The sequence below is a fragment of the Saccopteryx leptura genome, chromosome 3, assembly GCF_036850995.1.
Source record: "Saccopteryx leptura isolate mSacLep1 chromosome 3, mSacLep1_pri_phased_curated, whole genome shotgun sequence".
NCBI classification, from domain to species: domain Eukaryota; kingdom Metazoa; phylum Chordata; class Mammalia; order Chiroptera; family Emballonuridae; genus Saccopteryx; species Saccopteryx leptura.
In genome coordinates this window covers 115,145,317-115,166,961 of record NC_089505.1, presented here as the reverse complement: position 1 = coordinate 115,166,961, position 21,645 = coordinate 115,145,317, and the positions used below count along the sequence as shown (strand labels likewise).

The following is a 21,645-nucleotide window of genomic DNA, read 5'->3' as shown; positions in this document are numbered from 1 at the left end:
CAAGCTCAGGCCTGGGTGGGGGAAGATGAGGGTCGCCCGTGATGATGGGGGACAGGAGGCGGAGCCAGGGCCGGGCGGCCAACCCAGGGGAGTCCAGGCTCGGAGGGCGCCGCGCCGGGTATGGCAACGGGCAGGCGCGGGGTCGGAAACTCACATAAAGACGTGGTAGACGAAGGCCCAGCCGCGGGGTCGTTCCAGCACGTTGTAGACCCAGTTCTGCAGACGGCGGTAGCGCTTTTGAGCGGCGGAGGAGCGCTGGCCGCAGGCGGAGCCCGAGCCGGAGCCTGGCCCTGGGAGGGGCGCACCCGGAGGCAGGGGGCTGCCCAGGAGGCCCAGGCGGCGCGGGGAACCGCCCCCGCCCGCCTCGCCCTGCTCGCTCTGCACGGCTGTGAGAGCTACCAGCTCCGCGCGGGGGGCGTCCCCGGGCGGGGGGGCCAGGCCGAGGCGGCGCGGGGGGGCCTCGGCCATGGGCGGCGCCTGGCGGGGGGCCGGGGCCCAGGGACAGTCCAGGGCGGGGGCGCGCGTAGGGCGCTCAGCGGCACATGGCTCGGACCCGAGGCCGGAGGGGCGGCCCGGGGTGGGCGCAGACGGCGGGTGCTAGGGGCCGGTCAGGAGCTGCGCCGGGGCCGGGGGCGGGCGCTCGGAGCCTGGGGGCCGCCGGAGCCCGCACTGACCGCCCGCTTCCCCGGCGACTGGGGCGGCTCTTTCCGACTCCAACTCTCTTATTACGCGCTCCATGCCGCTCGCCTTTCCACCTGCCCTGGCGCGCTGCTCACATGTCACCCTCCCCGCCCCGCCCCTCCCCCGCCCGCCCCCGCCCGCCCCGCAGCCGCCTTCCCAAATCGGGAGGGAGCGAGCGAGAGAGCGAGCGAGCCAGCGGGGCGGAGGGAGGGGACACGCGGCAAAGGCGGCGGGCCAGGGCGCACCGACCGCACGGACCGCCTAGTGGGTGCCCCGACCCGACCGCGTGGCGGCGGGCTCGGGGGCAAGGGGCGTGCACGGCTGAGAGGGGCTGTGTGGACCTGAAGGCGGGGCTGGAACGCCTCCTATATGGTTGTGGAAAGTAGGGAGTGGAGCGTGGAGTTCTGGCAGCAGTCGCGGATGGGACACGCGTCCCGTGGAGTTTGGGTGTGAGTGGATGCGAAAGTGTCTGCTGTGTGTGTGCAGAGTGGGTGGCTGTAGGTCTGCCAGGTGGTTGTACTGAGTCAGTGGAGGTGTGGATTGTGGGTCCGGTGTGGATAAGTGTGAAGATGGATGTGCAGAGTACGGCCGTCTGGGTGTTGGCAGTGTGATGAAGTGTGTTCCCTCGGGTTGTGCCGTTACACGATGTGCGGGATGTGGAAAGTGTGCTGGTGCAGCGTGTGACTAGGTGAGCAGCTCCTACCTGCAAGGCCTAATGCCCAAGCGCTGCCGCGTTGTCAGAGTGTGTAACACAATGGGCCTCAGGTGTGTCCAATTTTCTTCCCACCCACCCCCACCTCTGAGCTCCCCTTCTTTATGATGGAGAAGAGCCTCTAGGTAGGCCACTTAGCCCCAAAGAGTCTTCTCTGATCCAGGTTCAGTCTGATATGTTCTGTTGGCTTGACCCTAGGTCAGGGAACCAGGTGCAGGGCGCCTGGGTGGCAGGAGGTGAACTCTGAGCCAGCGTGCAGGCTGGACAACCCCTTCCCCGGAGGCCCACAAGATCCCACCCAGAACCGAGAGACGTTCCACCGCTGCGCTCCCTCTCCGGCTGGGAAGTTCTAGGTGCCTGGCCTCTTCTCTAGCTTGTAAGGGGGGGGGGGGGGTGTTCGTTCTCTTTAGCCCTCTCCGCCTAGCACAGAGCGCTGATCGCTGATTTGTGTTCCCCATCCCCCTTCCCTTTTCCCTCTTCCCCTGCCGAAAGCTTGGGCTACACCAGCCGCTCCCTCCGCAGGCCCTGCCCCAGGGTGAAGCGCTTCCGCAGCAAACTCTTCCCGTTCCTCCGGGAGGATCTCGGGGGACGCAGTAGCCAAGCGGGAGGGGCGGGGGAGGGGGCGGGAAGGCGAGCTCGATTCTCAGCTGTCAGCAAAGGCAGCATTGATCTGCTGAGCGCCAGTGGGGGAGGGAGGCAGGCAGAGCAGCGAGCGGGCAAGGAGGGGGTTTTGGAGACCTGGGGGTGCCCAAGCTGGCCTTCACAGACTGCGCACAACCCTTCACCCTTTCTCTCTGCATAGAAGGCGGTGCCTTCTGGGGTCTGACCTGAATCTCGCCCGCTGCTTCTGGCCCCAGGTTCTCCCAGGGCTAGAGTCTGAGGCCTTTGGGCAGGTTATTCTCTGCCCTCACTGGTAACTGGGGAGGGTTTCTGGACCCCAGGCCCCAGCTATAGATGGAGTGCCCCCGCTGAATTAACCCATCCTCTCTCTCTATGAGCTGAAGCTAGCCCACCCTGGACATGCGACAACACTCTCCCAGATTCTATGGGAACTAATCAGGGTTTGTGGGGGTGAGACTAAGATCTGGGGACCTGAATGATGGAAAGGAAAGCAGTTGCAAGGAATCTGGGGGGTGTTTCTTGGGGTCTTTTTGAGGCTCTTCTTCTGTGGCAGAAATGGCATTCGAACCAAGGTTGCCCTTGTCAACACCCAGAATATCTGAAATTGGGTCTGTTCCAGGAAATCTGATCCTTAAGCTCACCCCACACCTCCAGCCCATTTAGGGGGCTGCAAAAGTCCCTTCCTCTCCCTGTGAGGAAACATTAGTGGGGAGTGGGCCTCTTATCATCTTTCCCAACTCCAGCTCCACAAAACCCTAACCAAAGGCAGCAGGAGGAGGAACGAGACTGGGTGCAGCGAGAAGAATGGAAGTTAGATCTCAGGAAGGACTTTTATAAGGTACAGAGAGGTCAGTTTCTCCTGCAAGTGTATGTGTAACAGAGGGTCAGGGCCACTCCTTTTTTTTTTTCCACTAATGGGGGGGGGGAGCATCAACTCGTTTCTCTTAGTTGTGCACTCATTGGTTGCTTCTTCTATGTGCCCTGACCGGGGCCCCAGCCTGCAATCTCAGCAGGCTAGAGTGATGCTCTATGCACTAACTCACTCCCTTTATTTATTTATTTTTAAAGATTTTATTTATTAATTTGAGAGAGAGAGAGAAAGGCAGAGGAGGGGGGAGCAAGAAGTATCAACTAGTCGTTGCTTCTCATATGTGCTTTGACTAGGCTAACATAGGGCTTTGAACCGGTGACCCCAGGAGCATTCTAGGTTGAAGCTTTATCCACAGCGCCACCACAGGGCAGGCAAGCTCACTCCTTTTTAAAGTGGAGACACGGAATTCTTCCTAAGGAGTGAGGGGATGGGAAAGATGGTTCTAGGAGGCCAAAAGTAGTTTAGTTGTGCGTGTGTGTCTGTGTCTGTGTGTGTCGGCGTGCGCACAAAATGGAGAAAGTCTGGTTCCACCTCAGCCCTTAGTGACAAAGACACTTTCCCAAGCTGACAGCTGTCTCAGGCCTTCTCAGTCAGCCTTGCTGCTGGAGGGAGTGGGGAAGGAGGAATGTTGTCACGTCCCACCCATTCCCCTCACCCCTTCCTCAGCAGTTTTCTTCCTACCTCCAGCCCTGACTTCTCTCCCTGGTAACACTGCCAAAATGTTCCTGTCCTGCCTAGACTCACCACTGTCCCACCTGGGAAAGGCCCTTCCTGGCTCTGGGTTTCAGCTTCCCTGTCTGTACACCAAGAAGGGGCAGGGCTCCAGGATCTCCTGTAATTTATCACTGTCACCATCATCCATCAACGGAGCAGGTATTGATTGAGAAGAAGGGTGGGGATGGAGAGAGCTCCCATTTGTAGGGCATCAACTGTGCACCAGGCCCTGGCCATTCTGGGGCCTAGTGGAGCCCTTTGTACTTAAAAAAGGCTGAGGCTGAAAGGTATGGGGACTCACCTAAGGATACACAGCCAGTGGGTGACCCTAGAACTGTGTATGACCTGTCCCCTCCTCTGGCTGGCACCTGCCTACTGCACATGGGGTCCTGGGATCAGTGCTGGGCGCTGAGAGGAACCGCAGATGGCCCGATCCTTGTTCTCTAGACTCACTCCTACCAGGGGCAGAGACTCCCAGGTCTGAGAGGGTTGAGCTCTGCAAGTGACTGGGCCAGGGGCCAGGTTCACACCTGTCATTAACTCCCAGTGTGACAGGTCAACCAAGGGCTTTCCTGGAGGGGGAGGGGTGGTTTAAGTCAGTGGTTTGCAGACTTTATTGGCAAAGGAATCCTTTTTCAGACAGCATCATAAGGTAGCACTCCAACATGTAAAAAGCATTCAATCAGAGGTGCTTTGGTTAAATTGGGGTGAGCATGTCAGGGTTCCACCTACCAGACTTCCTCCTCCTCCCCCCTCCTACCCACACCCCAGAAACCCCCTGGGTTTTCTTACAGCTCTTAGGGAGACATCGCAGGCAATGGCAAAGGGAGCCTTCCGGGCACAGAGGCGGGGAGTGCTTGCAGAGGTACAGAGAAGTACGACCAACACTGTCTGCAGCTCCCGTTGCTGAGGCCCATGCTAAATGCTAAGCCTCATGCAGGGGGCTTTATCTATTTCACCATCCCAACAACCCTGTGAGGTAATACTTGCTCACACCCCATTTTACAGGCGAGAAGACAGGCTCAGCGAGGAACTAGTACAGCTCTCTGCCTTTGTGCCGCAGGGTGCGTGTGTACACACATGCACACAGGTGGGTGCGGGATGAAGAGATGTTATAGAACATGGGGAAGAAAGAGCGAGCTTGGCAAAGTGGACACAGTGGGTCTTGAATACAAGGCTGAAGGGTCCAATTTGGCCTGATCGGAACGAGTGAGCTTGGCCAGAGCCTGAGCCTGGGCATGCCGCACAGGCTGGGGCTCTATAGGAGAGAGCTCAGTGGGGTGGAGTGGGAAGTACCAGCTTCCAGGGAGGTTGGCAGTGCCAGGGGCAGAAAGAACAGTGAACTACAAGTCGGCTGGACTCCCTGACTCTACTTTGGCCTAGCTAGTGACCTTGGGCAAGTCATTCCACCTCTGCCCCACCTTCCCTGGCTGACAGGAGGACTGAAAGCAATAATGCACAGAAAAGTCAGAATCATGCTCGGAGCTGTACAAGTGCGAACACTTGATCTTACTGCTCTTCAGGTGTGTGCGCAGTGGAGAGGGGCGATGCGGGAGGATGCCCTAATCCGCCCACTCTTCTCCATTGGAGGAGGGGATCAGAGTGGAGGGTGTTCATGGAGTGATGGCATCACATGCATTGTTTACCTCTAGGGACCCACCTCCACTGAGAGCAGGAGGAGGAAGTATGAGAGAAGGATCAGGCCTGCTTCCCTGTCCCAGTGAGGCCAGAGGAGACAGGAGAATTAGGCCACCCAGCAGGTGAGCGGTGCTGGAGGGGCACCCAGCTCTTTCTCCCTAGAGCTGGACATGCCACTGAGCTCCCCCCAGCCCAGGCCACGCTGGCCTGCTGGGCCAGTCAGTTCTGAGCCACAGGACGAACGTGGGGAGGAAGCGGTGTCACTGAGCTCAGCGAAAGTGAACCCCCATTGATTCTCAGGGCTGGAGGGGGGCCCAGGAGACACTGAAGGAGAAGGGAGTGTGGAAACGAAGGGCAAAGGCATCCCTCCTTGCACTGCTCCTCTGCCTGCAGGGCGCTTCTTCCTTGATCCCTGCTCTTGGAAGACCATGCAGAAGGCAGCACGGCTGCGGTCCCACAAGCGGCTGCCTGTCTCAGTGACAGCCACTGGCACAGTGGAGTTGGTTAGAAAATGAGGAGGAAGGACTTTTCTGGTTGCTGAGAGAGCAATGGACGAAAGCTTCCCTGCTCCCCACCGCCCTGGGGGAAACCCAGATGAGGACTCAGGATGGGAGATGGTGTGAGTAGGAGGGCTGACGCCTGAGTGGCAGGGGAGGAGGTTCAGACAAAGGGTGAGCCTTGGTAAAAGAGAAGTTCAGGGAAGAGAATGGGGGCCGGAGGCCCAGAGAGGGGGACTTCCAGGTCACACTTGATCAAACCAATATTGAAGTTCCTTCTCCTTAAAAATAGTAAATGTTCAAGATAAGTGCTGGATAATTAGAAACAACAACAACATAGCCAAGCTCAAAAACAAGGAGGAGAAATCCCTATGACCAGAAATAAGAGGGAATTCCAGTGGTGAGCAGTATTTGAAGCTGTACTTCTGAGGAGGGATTCAGCCTCCCAGCAAAACGGGAAGTATGTTTGCAGACCCCACCAGTGGCACAGCAGGCTTCCTGCTCAGAGCAGGGGCTGGGAAAGTGCCAAAAATAGGACCAAAATAGCTCTGACTGCTAGCTACCTGGCCTGCCTAGGCTTTGGGTTGAAAGAGTACCCCTGTGAGTATGACACTGCAAGGCTGTCCACATGGGGTGTGGGCTCAGGACTGGATATTCACACCCTGAAAAAGCGTAAGCCAAGACAGTAATATAAAAGCAAGTTCTGGGCTGGTGCACTTCCACATGGCTAGGGCAGATACAACTAAGAAATCCCTTAGGGTGGCCTCATTATCCCATGGCACAGTGAGAAAAATGTGCTGAAAATAACTATTTCAAGAATAAACTTTACAACATATAAGAAGAAATACAGTATTTTGAGAGACAACTCTCTTGGGAGAATTCATACTTAAAGACCTAGAGATAAAGAAGCAATCTAAGAGAAAGTTTAATATAGTTAAAAATCTTCCAGAAGATAAAGGAATAGCATTTACAACACCAGAATAGAAAGGTATCAAAAAAGGGACATGTAGCAGACATGACAAAAACTAGAAATTTTATCTTTTTTTTAAATGAATTTTTAGATAGAGAGGAGAGAGAAACATCGATATTTTTGTTCCACTTATTCATGCATTCATTGGTTGATTCCTGTATGTGCCCTGACCGAGGATCAAACTTGCAACCTTAGTGTAGCAGGACAATGCTCTAACCAAGGTACCCAGCTAGGGCCCCAAACTAGAAATTTTAGAAATAAAAATAAAAGTCACTGACATTAAAAAAAAAATCAGATGGGTTAGCAGAGTAAATACAGCTGAAGAGAGAATTAGTGACTTAGAAGCTAACCCTGAGGAAATCCTTCAGAACAAATCACAGAATAATAAAGAGATTAAATATATGAAAGAAAAAAAGACATAAAAGAATGAATGAAAAAAATCTAGCATATACATGATTAGTTCTAGGAAAAGATACTGAAAAGAGAGACTAAGCTCTTTCTAGAAATAAGACATGAATTTCTAGATTTCAAAGGCCCATAGACTGCCTAGTAAGACATCTTTAAAAACAAAACAAAAATATATCTAGACACCTTATAGCCAAAGTGTAGAATATCAAGTATAAAAAGGAAATTCTAAAAGCCACCAGAGAGAAAAGATAGCTTATCTACGAAGGTCCAATAATTGAATTGACAGTCAGCTTCTCATCAGCAACAACAGATGCCAAAAGACAACGAAATGGTGTCTTCAGAATGCTGAGGGTAAATATAGTAATTGTGGACCTAGAATTCCACACATTGCCAAACCATCATTTAAATACAAGCAAAATAAAGACATTTTGACACAAAGAAGATCTTAGGAAGCTTCTGTCCCACAGAGCTTCACTGAAAGAGACGCACGGGGCTTGGAGGAGGGGCTGGGAGCTGGAACCATGATGGGGCTCAGTGGAGGGCCAGGGAGGGGAGGAGGAGAGAGGCTGGGTTCTGTTTCGGACCTCTCCTCAGCACCAGCCAGCCACAGAAGCCCAGCCCAGCCTGGCCCAGCTGGAGCTCAGCTCAGGTTCTCCCCTTGAGTGCCAGCCTTGCTGTCCAGCACACAAGCCTAGGGGATAATGCTGCCAGCCCGGCTCAGGGGGCCTTGAGGAGGCCACACTCAAGTTGTTCATGTGACCAGGAACTTGACCTTTACCCTAGAGTCCTCTCCTCCTGGGAGGTCAGAAGCCACCTTACAGGGGCCTATGGATAGCTGGAGAGGTAGGACAAAGGCTAGGTCCCTACCCAGGAGTTGGGAGAGGGGTGGGGGCTCTCATTCTCTGTAAGAATCATGAACAGCAGGGACAAGACCAATGGGGCTGAGCCGGCTGAGACAGAAGGCTTCTTGGAGCATCCAGCTCTACCTAGTCAGCTGGTGCCTTTGGGTAATTTCTTAACTTCTTTGAGCCTCAGTGTCTCACTTACAAAATGGGGAGAATACCTATTTAATGAGGATGCGAAGATGAAATGAGATAATCCATTCAGGTTCTGAGCTTTAGATATATTTTCCTTCACAGAATTTTTTTTTTAATTCAGTGAGAGGAGGGGAGGCAAAGAGACAGATCCCACATGTGCCTGGACCAGGATCCACCTGGCAATCCCACCAGGGGGCAATGCTCTGCCCATCTGGGGCATTGCTCTGTTGCTCAGCAACCAAGCTCTTCTTAGGGTCTGAGGCAAGGCCATGGTGCCATCCTCAGTGCCCAGGGCTAACTTGCTCCAATTGAGCCATGACTGTAGGAGGGGAAAAGAGAGAAAGCGAGAGAGAGAGAGAGAGAGAGAGAGAGAGAAGTGAGAGGGAGAGGGGTGGAGAAGCCAATGGTCGCTTCTCCTATGTGCCCTGACCAGGAATCAAACCTGGGACATCCACACGTCAGGCCGATGCTCTAACGCTGAGACAACTAGCCAGGCCCAGAAATTTCTTCAAAGAATAATCTCCATCTAATACCACTCTAGCATATTATCAGTTTTCAAAAAAATTGTTAAAAAAAGCAACAGTGAGAGTTGAGGTGGGAATGTGTGCGCCGTTGAAGGCTGTCAGCAGGGAAGGTTCATGTTCATCTACTTAATCATCAGTTACTGTGAGTCTTCTGGTGCCAAGCCCTATGATGGGCTCAGGAGGCGCAGAGATGACCTTGAACTGGAGGAGAACCATACATAGGAAGACAGCCCGAACCAGAAAATTCCAAGAGTGACAAGAAGTCTACCTTTAGGGCCTACCTTGTGCTTATTGTCTAGCTCTCCTCATCCCTCTCCCACCTCTGCCCCCAGCCCAATATAAGCTCCATGACAGCATAGACCTCACCCAGCTTGTTTTTATCTGTCTTCACAATATCCAAAACAATGTCTGACACACAGAAAGTGCCAAAGAAATATTTGCTGAATGACTGTATTTGAGCACTAATAATAGAGACTGTAGAAGTTGCTATGGGAGCATCGAAGAGGTCTCTGCTAACTCTGGCCCAGGAACTAGAGGTTTTTCAGCAAGGGCCATTAAATTGGGCCTTGATGGATGTATAGGCGATCAATAAGTAGAAAAGGACACTCCAGGCATTGGGGCCAGTACATTCTGAAGACATGGGAGTAAGTTCAGAGGCCAGCAAGTAATTGAGTGTGGCAGGAACATAGAGTGCAGGAGAGGAGTGGAAAGACAAAGAGCTGGGGACACAGGGCCTTGAATGAACTTAGGCTGTCTGAAAGTTCTTATTAAAATCTAACCACATACTTTGATGTAATATTCTAGAGAGGGTAGTTTCCAGCCCTCACTGTTGTCCTAGAGTGGCCCGTCCCTTCAAGTTAAGGGTCTGACCAGGAAGGGGCCACAGATTTAGTACCCACTGAAAAAGGGGCACACTCCCCCTAGTTCCCAGAATTGTCTCAAGTGGATGAGGTTGGGACATGGCATCTCCCAGGAAACTTGGGTGAATGCTACATGCTGCCCCCTTGTGGCTTCAAATTGAGCCGCAGGTAGGCCAGCCAGGTGGTCTGTTTGTAACCTAGGTGCCTCTAGTCTCTGGCATCAGCCTCCAGGAAAGTTATCCCAACCAGCAGCTGTTCACAGACAAGATCCAATCGCTTCCTTTATTCCACATATACTAAAGGCTGGGCCAATGGGTTTGAGAAGGCAGAGCACAGGGAGTCAGTTCATATTTAGTAAAGCCTTGTCTTCTCTTACACACAGATACACACACACACACACACACACACACACACACACACACACACACATCTTTGGCCAGAAAGCAGCTGTGTATGCTCAGGGGATCAGGAGACCAATGTGTTGGTTTCAGCTCCACCCCTATTCATGGAGTAACCTTGGGAAAGTCACTGCACTTCATCGGCCTCCCATGTCCTCCATCTGCAACAGGGATCATGATCCCTCTTCCTGTCTCCTGCAGGGTCACTGTGAAGATCATCCTGAGGACAAATGCTGCAAGTGCTAGGAAAAATGTTTAGAGTGCTCCGGATGTAAGTGGATCGTGCTGGGTATTAGATAGGGGCTGTCTTGGGCTGCACTGAAGTGTTTGTTTACACCCAGATGGGCCCTGCTGGCGGGGAAATTTAAAGGGAACGTGCTCAGCAAGGAAGCTGCTTGTCGATCACAACTGATCGAACATCTCCAAGTAAGAATGGAAGTCTGCAGTAAAATGGAGACCCAATGACTGGCCTGCGTTTCCAATTACGCTTGGATTTTCAGAAATGAGTCAAAGAACAGCAAGGTGGGACAGTTCAGTGGCCTTAACATGGTGGTTAGTCAGGAGACGAAACAGCTGAGCTTCTGCTTTTTCTCAAAGGCCAGGACCCCTTCTGTGCCCTTGACTTCCCGCTCCCTCTCTCCCCGTCCATGTGGGGCCCGGCACACAGCTATCAGTGAATACTTGCATGTGTCTGGGTACAGCACTGGGGCAAGGCCAGTGACCTCCTTGAGAGAAAAGTCCTGAACTAGAATGAAGGTAACTGCATTGAGGAAGAGGGACACTCAACGTGGGAGTCAGACACCTGTGGGCTGCACGAGGCTATCTTATGGGGGAAGGCTGACTGACTTCTTACAGTCATAGTACCTACCATTCACCTACCCTAATGACACTGGAGATGGACCATGGCTCCCAAACCTTAAAACTCTTCTAATTATGTAAGTCTTTGCAGCCAGAATATTTCTTGTTTTCTATGATTCCAACTTTCTACTCAACTATATTCTTTCAAATCGTCATATTTTAATATTTCATTGTGTATGTTTTCAAATACAAGCCATCCTAATTTTTCTTGTGGAATAAGATGAAGAACTCTTTGGTAAAAGACAAAATATAATAGATGACATAGATGCCCAAGCACTTGCCATGGTTGACAACAGGGGATATTTGGTGCGGGAATTTATGAGGGCATCAGGGTCAGACTTGAAATCCTCTAACATTAAAGGCTCTTCCCCATCCCCGCCTCACTCCTTGAGACAGTTCCAAAGAGAAGGGAACTGCCCAAGGTTTTATGGCATATTACTGTCAGAGAAGAAATAAATTCCTACTTTTCCTGGAATCCAGTTCTCTGATCATCCCAGACAATGAACCTCATTCTAGTTGAAAGGATGGGAGAGTGAAGGTAAGCAAGACAGCTTGTCACTGGCCACTATGGTCAATGAATTAGAATGCTGTTTCCATTCCTGTTTCAACTCACAGAATACAAGCTCTGGCTGTAGACCTCTTGTGTGACCTGCTGACTGACCAGGGACTTGGGCTGCCCCCCACGGCAGATGTTATTAAGGGTATGGCCCCTGCAGGCAACTCAAAGTGCCAGCCTGTGCGAAGGCTGGAGAGCAGGGATTTACCTGGGCTCTGGTTTGAAGGAGACAGCTTTCTCAATGACAGATACTCTCTTGACCCTCAACCAAACAGGACACAACTGAATCTGGTCCACAGAGGTAGCCCAGGAAGTACGGTGAGGAGGGACCTCTGAGGAGCAAATAGATCCTGAAGTTTATTTTTAAAATCAGCTGAAGACTTCAGTTTGAATCAGATATGTAGTCTAAGTAGACTAAGTTTCCCTTTTTTTTTTCAAAAGGGTCCCTTTTTTTAGACATTCAACCTGACAGCAAACAAACCTTTCCAAGCCTTTCCCAAGCAAAGTGGCCCCATGAATGCTTCTAGATACAAAAACTCGGACTCTTAATTATCTAAAATGAGATTTATTGCATGTCATGCTGTCTGAAGTCCATGCAGTAAAGGAGACTAGCATGGTTTTTTTAATGCATTTAAAAAATAAAATAAAAAACGGGGAGGCATGTAAACGCACAAAGTTCTAGTCTCCTTGGGTCCCTGGGAGAGTAGGGTTTGGGAATGAAACCGTCCACTCTCCTTGGCGAATGAGTTCATCTCTTAAACGCAAGGAATGTTTCCATGGCCTCTGGATGCAAATACTGAGCTCTAGGGCAAGAGCAGGGACAAGGACAAAGGACCACTAATGAAAACGAAGCTACACACATTCACCAAATTTAATCTGAGGACAGAACAAGGTGGAAATCCTGCGGGCAGCAGCCATTCCAAGCATCAGGGGATAACACACACCCATTAGGACATGTGCTGCTATAAAGTGGCGGTAAGAACCAAAACCAGAAAAACAAAAGAAATATCTCTTCAACCACACTCTTCAAGAAAATGCCATAAATATGTTATTTAATATTTTCATTTCATAGCATTGGACACACAGCTCAACATACTGAAATAGTGATTCCTTGGAGAAAAAAATAGAAAAAAAGGAAATAAAAAATATTGCATCTTTCTGCTGGAGACTCGCGGCCCCTAGGTGGGGTGCAGCGCACCAGTGTCCTAGCCCGCAGGAGGCGCTGAGGTCGGCGGGGTCCTCTGGGGAGGAGCGCTGTGCCCACTGCCTGGGGCTGCATGGCAAAAATTGTGTTGGGTGTCCTTGGCCTTGCCAGCTCAGGCCCTCAGTCTCCGGTCACCTGAGGGGCCTGCCCGTCGGAGGGCTGGTTGGCCGACTGGATGAACATGGGCTGGGCGAGGTCCTGGCCGGCAGGCATGGTGACTTGCTGGATCTGGTAGAGCTGCTGCGAGGGGTGGAGAGGAGAGAGTGAGGTCACCCCTGGGAGAGGGGCAGGCAGCTCCCTATGGGCCTCGAGTTGGCTGGGGGCCCCGGATACTTCAACCACCACCCACTGCAAGGCGTCAGAGGGAGGAGGGGATGTGGAGCTCTGCTGGGGCTGGGAGCAGCAGACACAGGAGGCACCAGCACGGTGTGAGGGGGTGTGTGTAGTGGGCGGGGAAGAGGTGCAGGGAGTTGCATTTCCTGTGGCTTTCACTTCTCTGGGCTCTGCCTCTCCCGTTAGCTCAGAGCCTCGAGCTGGCTGCACGCTGTTCCTCTGTGACAAACACAAGCAATTCGAACCACTGTACCAGCAGCTTGGAAGTCAGCATTTCCCCAACTCTCAGTAATCCTCACTGGCAGGGGCAGCAGGATTACCCCTCCCTGCCTCTCCTCCGAGTGTCTGGCTCAGGTGGAGGCTACACTGAACCTGCATTTCCTACACAGGCCCTGCGGAGGAGGTCGCCTGGGATTAAACACGTCCTAGAGCCAAGGCCTGCGAGGGCTGAAGCAGATGCTCACACAGCCACTTTGGAAGGTTAGGGCCAATTGGATATTTGGTTTCTAGGTGTCTCAAAAGAAACCAAAAGCCAAGCCCCCTTTGTCACAGGAGCCCTGGCATGTGAGCCAAGCACCTGATGCTGGCAGGAGCCAGAGCTGGGCGACGTAGCTCCTCTCCCTTTGGGCAGCAGAGAACACAAGCTCAGGCATGTCATCTCGTGTCCTCAGGGGTGTCTGGACCAGATGAGGGGAAAGGCCGAGGGAAAAGGGAAGATTCTTTTCTCACAGGGTTTAGAATTACTGAATTCCAGGAACTGAGAGGTTAAGAGGTCACATGTTCTCTGCATTTCAACTAATCCACACTGTTAAAAAGCAGCATGGCTTAGAAAAAAACTACATATAGTTCTAGAGGAAAACGGGAGACCTGTGCTCTAGTCCTGATTCTGCAATGAACCACTGAATGAGCATGGACAAGGGATTTCCCATTTCTAGGGCTCAGTTTACTTATCTGTAAAATGGAGATTTGGGCTACATAATATCTAAGATTATGTTCAGCTCCCACAAGTCTATATATAAATCTAAAGGATGGGCACCCTGATTTAAAAACTGTACTTGTTTTAACAAGTTCTGTCCACTCATTGTTAACACAAGACGGGACAGCTGCCCTAACCATCCAAACTCACAGATGTCATCCCCTGACCTCCACCCCCAACTCCTCCCCTCTGCCCCTGCCCAGGCTGGGTGTCCTACCTGTCCATCTGTGAACTGGCTGAACTGCTGCTGTCCTTGCTGGACTTCTGTCTGTGTGATCTGTAGGAATCAAGATGGCAGAGCAGGCAGGTCAGCTGCAGGGTCTGGTCCACCAGCCCACCACCCAGAAGAGGGTCGTGAAGAGCAAATGAGACAATGAAACAAAGTGCCACAAGAAGGCATGGTATCAAACAGGTACTTGATGAATGGCAGAAACGCAAGGGCTCCGCCCCACCCTCTAGCACTAAAGGCTGCTTTGAGTTGGCACCACACATAGGACCCTGGAGCACGTAACACTAATGGCCACCTATTGCCCTTTCTCCCCAAGGTCTTCCTGGGGCCTGAGGCTCAACTCAAACAAACATCTAGCTCATACATGCTGACACGAGTGGGCATAACACTTACGGATTATGCAAAAACCCTAAGAGTCTTTCAGCCAGTGAAGGCAGTTTGCAAAACACTGGGCAAAGCAGTGAGTGGTCCCTTTCATTCTTGGAAGGTGGGCTCCAAACCAAACCCGTCTCACCCAGATTATCTGACTGGAATATGAAACACCCTGGCGAGCAGGTGGCCTTGGCCCTCGGAGCACTTGTGGCAAACCTATGAAGTACTTTTTCCGACAGTGGCCACATGCAGCCCTCTGGGCCAAAGGGGACGGGGGGGGGGGGGGGGGAGGTTAAGGAAAACACTTATTACATGTACTTAAAATCTTAGGTGGGGACGTTAGAAGAAATTTACTGACATGTAAAAATGCATCATCAAATGCCAGCTACTGGAAACAGCTTGGCAGACTAGAAACAAGACTGAAGCATGCTGGTGTGCATATGTGTACCTATGGAACATCTGACTAGTAATGTCCTCTGTATACCATCTCCTGGAATCGTTACAGCCAACCTGCGAGGACTATCCTATCAAGTGTCCTCACAATGGCCAAAAGCAACCCATCAGGCCTACCATGAGGCTCTGAGGAACATGAGGGTACAGTTGTGGGAGGGCTTCCTACAGCTTCCTTACTACTGTTCCTTATTTTGGGTTTCTCTCCTCCTACCAGCCTATCAGCTGCTTGAGGGCAGAAGCTAAGTTTTGTCTTTAGACCTCCCAGTGCAAATTAAGTATTTAAGATGTGTCTGCGGAATAAATGAATGACCCTGAGACAAACAGAAAATATTCCTCACAGATGAGGTTAACCGTGCCCTGTAGCCAGCAAGACTGCCCTTTACATCAGCTGAAAAGGAAGTTTCATTTTTCTTTAAATTCCATTTACATGCTATTTACTCAGCATTCACTCAACAGACACTCACTGAGCACCTACTACCGTGCAGCTGTCAGGATGATGGTCTGTTACGGCCTCTGGCTGCCCTCAGGGGCTCTCTTCTGAACACTCAGCTCTCCCACCTCCGGGCTTTAGTTTCTGGATCCAAAACCCTTCTCATTTCCCCCACCCCAGGTCATCACGAGTTTTTGGATCCCTGGTTAAAGTCTTTTTCTTTTTAAAGGGGAGGGGGAGGTACCCAAGGGTGTGCCCAGTCTTGATTCCATGTCAGTGAGCCCCAAGGAAATGAGGGAAAGCCCAAGTCCTTATGAGAGCCTTTAATGATCCCAGAGACAATCTGGAACTCAGAAACATTATTTTGGCTCATTCCTCCTCTTTTCCCAAACAAGATCTTCAGAGACCTGCTCTACAAACTCCGCTGTCACTGCTGTCAATAGATACATCATCAGAAATGCAACGGGGCCAGACAGATCCAGTTCTTAAATGACTGCTGCTTTCTTTGGGTCTGAGGCAAAAGAATCCATTAACAATGCCTCCCCTTGACCAGCTGCCCCCCTCGCCGGCAGATGATGCCCACAGTGCCCTGTCTCCATGCCCAGGGAGAGGGCCCCTTGGCACCTGTGGCTCACACCCTGCAATACCCCAGGGCATGAGAGGAGATGAGGGGGCAATCTCTGGTTCAGGATGCCTGAGGAGGTGGGGATAAAATCTAAGTAAGCTTTCTGAAGGGCATAGGAGGTGCCAGGACACAACAGCTACTCGGTTTTAAAGTTTGAAACTCAGTCTGACGATGAAGCAGTTTGTCAATCACTTTCTCTGGTCAGATATGCATGCAGCTCCATCAGGCTTTCTTCAAGTATCGCAGAGACTTCCCTGCCTTGCACTTCTTTGTCCATCCAGAATAAGATGATAAGAGACACACTTTGAATAAAATTCTTAAAAAAACCCACCTGTCCCTTGGGGTGTGGGACAGATATGCAGAGTGTGAAGCTGGCACATGCTGAAGGATAAGGTGGCAAGAGAGCCATGTGCTGAGCACTCCCTGCCAGCCAGAAGCCAGCTCCTGCTGGTCCCCAGCGCTGGGGCACATACCTGTTGAGCATTGGTGGCAAGCGTCTGGATCTGTCCCTGCACAACTTGGGTGCCTGACACAGGCTGGGCTAGGCGGATGTACTGCAGCTGGCCCGCATTCAGCTGCACCTAGAGCAGGGCAGACAGACAGACCACAGGAGACTGAGTGCGACTCCCGCAGGTGAACTGCTCCTGCCCCCACCCCACTGAGCCCTCCAAAGAAGCCTACCCTGAAAAGTTCCTTTTCAATACAGGTCAAAACAAGCAAAACCATAACATCCCCACCCAAGTCACGCAAACATAAAAAAGCATATGCTCCCTGAATGGATTTTGAAAAAAATCCCTGAGGATCTTGTCACATGTGTGGGAACAGCATGGCTGGCTGTACCCTCCACATTTGCTGTCTCTTACCTGTTTGCTCATTTTATCCGAGGATTTTATCCTAAGGCTGACTAACACTATGAGACTGTTTGTACCTTAAGTGTGGGCCTTCCTCCCCTCCATCTCCACACTGCTCCACCCCCCTCCCAGAATGGCTGAGCTAATGCTGAGAGCAGCTTCCGTGTCTGCCAGGAGCAGGGAGCAGATGGCTGTCACCCCACACCACAGCCCTAGCACTGCCCATTGCCAGGCTGCACATCTTGGAAGAAAAAGCTGGCCTGCTTTACTATCTCTGTCCCCAAGAGCCAGGCCTAATGGGGGACTGTGGGACTTTTAGGATCTTTGGTGATCAGCACTAGCTTCTGGCCAAACACCTCCCAAGGGGAAGCTGAATCAATAAACCTTTCACAGAAAACCCCATCATGGGAAAGCAAAGCTACAAAAATGCCCTTAGAGTCCCTCATGCTTAAGATTAAGTCTCAGATAATACAATAATACCACATGCCGCATTTAATTGTGTGCTAAAAGCCTTAACTCAGGCTCTTAACGCTCCAGCGTACCATGAAAGTTTTAGTGCTTTGAGTGTGGGGATGGAGAGTGGACCGAGGCAGTCACAACACAGGAGAAACTGTGGCCCAGCAGAGAAGAGTCAGCAGAAGACCGCAAACATCCACAGGGACCTGGTGCTGAAGAGGTTCCAGACCAGCAGACCTGGTTTCTCCCTCAGCATCGGGCGCCCAGACACCACCCTCTCTGGCTGCCCAGGCCTTTCTTTGTTGCCAGGGTGAGCTTGAGGCTAACAGGCCTCTCCGTCCTGGAGCAAATGTTCCCCTAGCCTTCAAGAGCTAATGTCACTGAAGGGAATTTTACTTACACGAGGAAAATGCTGACAGGAGGAAGCCGTACTCCTGCGAGTGATGTTAAATCAAACTGATTCTTTGAAACTGCCAGCCTCAAAGAGGACTGGGACCACCAAGAAAGACTAATTCTGAAGTTTTGGTAGACCATTCCAGAAATGTCCGCTTAAGGCAAGATGGAGGGCCTCAAAATCTAAACCGGTTAAGAACTGGTTCAGAGGAGACAGGGCACAATGTTGTGACCAGCAGTCCCTAGTTCCTGACAATATGCCAAGAGGAGCTGCCCGGAAGCTGCGATGCCAAGCCTCAGCTCCGACCTCAGTCCCACGATGCGGCTTCTGGCGACAATAAGATGCTTGTGGGGATGAAGGCAGCTGTATGGAGGCTTAGGAGACCTGGTCTGCTGAGACTGACAGTGTCTGGTCCCAGGAGTCATGAGAACCCCCACCATGGCACACAGGATGAAAGACTAGAGCCTTGTCCCAGGGGTGCAGGATGGTGTACTGACGGCTGTCGGGATTTTCCACGTCCTGGCTGAGAAGAGCGCTTTGCAGAAACTCAAATGTGATTGAATAGCCAGGAGCCAAATAGTTCCAAACAGTTCTTAGAAGCAAACTCTTCTTTTAGGCTTAGGCTTAGACATCTGGTGAGATCCCTCAGTCCTCTACCACAATGATAGGTTTGGGGAACCTCAAAGCCTCTTTTTTTTTTTTTTAACAGAGACAGAGAGAGAGTCAGAAAGAGGGACAGATAGGGACAGACAGACAGGAACGGAGAGAAATAAGAAGCATCAATCATCGGTTTTTCGTTGTGACACCTTAGTTGTTCATTGATTGCTTTCTCATATGTGCCTTGACCATGGGCCTTCAGCAGACCGAGTAACCCCTTGCTCAAGCCAGAGACCTCGGGTCCAAGCTGGTGAGCTTTGCTCAAACCAGATGAGCCCGCGCTTAAGCTGGTGACCCCGGGGTCTTGAACCTGGGTCCTCCGCATCCCAGTCTGACGCTCTATCTACTGCGCCACTGCCTGGTCAGGGCCTCAAAGCCTTTTTATGTTAATTACAGAGCAAATTAGCCTACCCTCTGGGCTTTCAAAAGAGAAGAAAAGTTTCCTTCCTGAAGGTCATCACTACTATAAGCATGCTGATGGGTTTAGAAATTCAGACACCTGCCTGAGAACAGTGAAGACGAGGCCCTGAAATCCCTAAGAAATTTGTGCTAAAGCTCTGTGCCCCTTAAAACCACCCAAGTAAAGCTACTCAAAGTAGGAACCCTTCTTGGGCTTAAACATACTTGTTTTGGTGCATCCACGTGAATAAAAACCATTTAAGAGAGGTCTTGGGGTTGGTGGCTAAAAAAGTGAGGCGAGACCCCTAGAATTGATGGGTAATTTCGTATGCGTGGAGGCAGGGGCAGGAGAGAGGGGGAGAGAGTGCGCGCACGTGCGTGTGCAAGACAGCGAGAGGAGACAGAAAGTAGAAAGCAGCACAGACACAGAGACACACTCATCCCACTGCCCAAGCTTCCTCCTGGCCAACTACTCTGTGAATAACAACAGCTCCAAAAACAGTTGAAGATACTTTTTGAGCTTTTTTCATAGAGGAAGTGATTAATCAAGTGCAGGTGAATATTTAGATCTGCCTACATTTCATTTACAACGGGAAGGGCGAGGAGCAGGAAATAAAAGGATGCTCCGTGTCACTCACTTTCTACATTATTTAAAAAATGCATTGACTGATTTTAGAGAGAGATGAAGGGAGGAGACACAAACAGCGATCTGTTCCCATACGTGCCCTGAGGATCGAGCCAGCAACCTCTACGCATCAGGATGACACTCTAAAAACCGAGCTATCCAGCAAGGGCTCTACATTTTTTGGTGGTAAATGACCAATATATAAATGACAAGTACTAAGACAAACGTTTTTAACAAACGAACAAGTACAAAAGTCCAACAAATCTAAGAAATGAAATCCCTCAAGGCACACAGGAAGCAGCAGTACACAGAGGAGGAATGGCTAAGTTAAATGAAAGCCAGAAATACACTTTGCTGCAGGCTCCACTGGGAACTGACTCATGAATATGCAACAAGTGTATTTATGGCCTTCCTCATACCTCCCTCTTATTCTCTGCTACTCAATTCTCTTATTCTCTGCCTCACAGGGCCTTTGCGCCTCGGCATGGAATAGTGATTACAATGATTCCTCTGCCAAAGTGGAATGAGGGGAAATTAAGAGGAGCTGCCTCACAATGGTAAACTTGAACCTGGATTAAAAGTAAGCAGCATGCAGTGACCCGAGTTGTAATGTGGGGTAATGGAAGTACAGGTTTCTATGTATGTATCTATGTATGTATTTATGTGTTTATTTTTGTCTGTATGTATATATGTGTGTGATAAACACAAGCACACAAAATATACACGTGTGTGCACATACATATACATACAATATTTTTTATTGTGTGTGCATATATATAGATATAAACTCTTTAAGTATTTCCTGTTTAACACCGAGCAGAGTGCCATACAGGCTTACCTCGAGGGAGGGCAGGACTTACCGGGATCTGCTGGATCTCCCCCGTGTTCGTGATGATCTGCTGCATCACCTGCATCGTCTGCCCAGTGCTGCTCTGGGCCTGCTGGGCTTGACCTTGCGGCTGCGCCTGGACAATCTGCACCTGCTGACCTTCTCCAACCTGCATGGTCACTGGTGTGGTCTGAAAAGAAGAGTCAGGAGAAAGTTGGTTGAGCTCTGGCTCACAGTCAATAGTCTTACCAAGGGACGAATAAGGAGTGGTTACCTAGGGGCAAACCCTCTCCATGAATGCCTGGACTGATCTCAACACTTACAGTGACACAGGTTACAGAGTCCTTCGGGCTCAGAGCACTGGGAAAGTTACTCAACAAAATAAAAGGTGAAAGCCAAACAGATTTTAGGCTCCTAGTACAGAGTATTTATTTGCCTAGGCCCAAAGCATCTCTGTGCTTCAAATGCAGCAACTCTGCACAGCGACTTCAATGACAGAAGGCACATATGGCACAAAAGGATCAAAAGCAACCATGACAGATCACTTGAAAAATGGCCAAAAATCAAGTCTGGAGCAGGTGAATTTGGAGGGTAAACTAAAAAAAAGTGGGCTCAGTATGAATTTACTAAATTCAGGATCCTGGACTCCTAAGGTTGGCAAGACTAAGGAAAATAACATGCACCCCATTCTAGGAGCAGAACGACCCCAGCCCACCCCACCAGCGGCTGCTCTGCATCCCCGCACAGCTTCCCACAGGAGACGCAAACGGGTGAACACACTGGACACCGGATGCTATGAACACCTACCTTAACCGAGGCTATCCCTGAGAACAGGATCTAATAAAGCAAGAATTTTAACTTCCCAGAAACTGGAGTCTCAGATTTCAGTACCTTCTGTCTAATGTGTGTGACCTGGCAGATTCTGCATCTCTTACACACACCCAGTGCAGTGCAATCCCATGACACTCACTCCTTTGAGAATCTAGACATGAACTGTCAAAAGGGTCAATCATTTCGTCAAATCTCAAAACTGTAGCCCCAGATGTGACCTTTATATCATATCTTGCTCATTTGGTGGTGGTAGGGGTGTGCGGTAGGGGTGGTAAGAGGAGGGTAGAGCCTTTACACTATACCTGTACCCCAAACCCCTGGTCTGGATATGCTCTCCCCCTTCAGTAAGAGGAACCTGGGAGTCCCGAGGAATCATGGGCTTCCATCAGTGCTGCAGCTCGGATGCTCCTTACTTTCTGACTGCACAGGTCTGGTGTGCAGCTAAAGTTACAAGGCAAGGGGCTGTGTCCTGGGAACTACAAATGAGAATCAAGGGATTACACAGTAAGGAGAAATTACGACGAACTGGAGAGCGGGTAAGAAAGATGACAGAGGGCCCTAGGAAAAACACAAGCTGTGGAGAAGAATAACAGAAAACATCTCCTATTCTCAACTGTAATTTTCAACTCAGCCTAT

At 50.8% G+C, this 21,645-nt stretch overlaps 2 protein-coding genes across 8 annotated transcripts in view; both read right to left on the bottom strand.

The window, feature by feature from the left end:
- KCNQ4 (potassium voltage-gated channel subfamily Q member 4) overlaps nt 1-693 on the bottom strand; it is a 57,490-nt gene extending 56,797 nt beyond the window's left edge. For all 4 annotated transcript variants that reach the window (XM_066375995.1, XM_066375996.1, XM_066375997.1 and 1 more), the window contains exon 1: nt 155-693. In XM_066375995.1, coding sequence (XP_066232092.1) covers nt 155-468 — 314 coding nt within the window. In that variant the 5' untranslated portion in view covers nt 469-693. The remainder of the gene's footprint in view (nt 1-154) is intronic.
- An 11,201-nt stretch (nt 694-11,894) lies between these two features.
- The window catches only part of NFYC (nuclear transcription factor Y subunit gamma), a 68,179-nt gene continuing 58,428 nt past the window's right edge, over nt 11,895-21,645 (bottom strand). For 3 of the 4 annotated variants that reach the window (XM_066375990.1, XM_066375993.1, XM_066375992.1), the window contains exons 7-10: nt 20,210-20,368; nt 16,441-16,548; nt 14,076-14,135; nt 11,895-13,101 (exon numbers count right to left, since the gene is read on the bottom strand). In XM_066375990.1, the coding sequence (XP_066232087.1) occupies nt 12,670-13,101; nt 14,076-14,135; nt 16,441-16,548; nt 20,210-20,368 (759 nt within the window). In that variant the 3' untranslated portion in view covers nt 11,895-12,669. The remainder of the gene's footprint in view (nt 13,102-14,075; nt 14,136-16,440; nt 16,549-20,209; nt 20,369-21,645) is intronic. The other variant, XM_066375994.1, reaches the window with a different exon arrangement.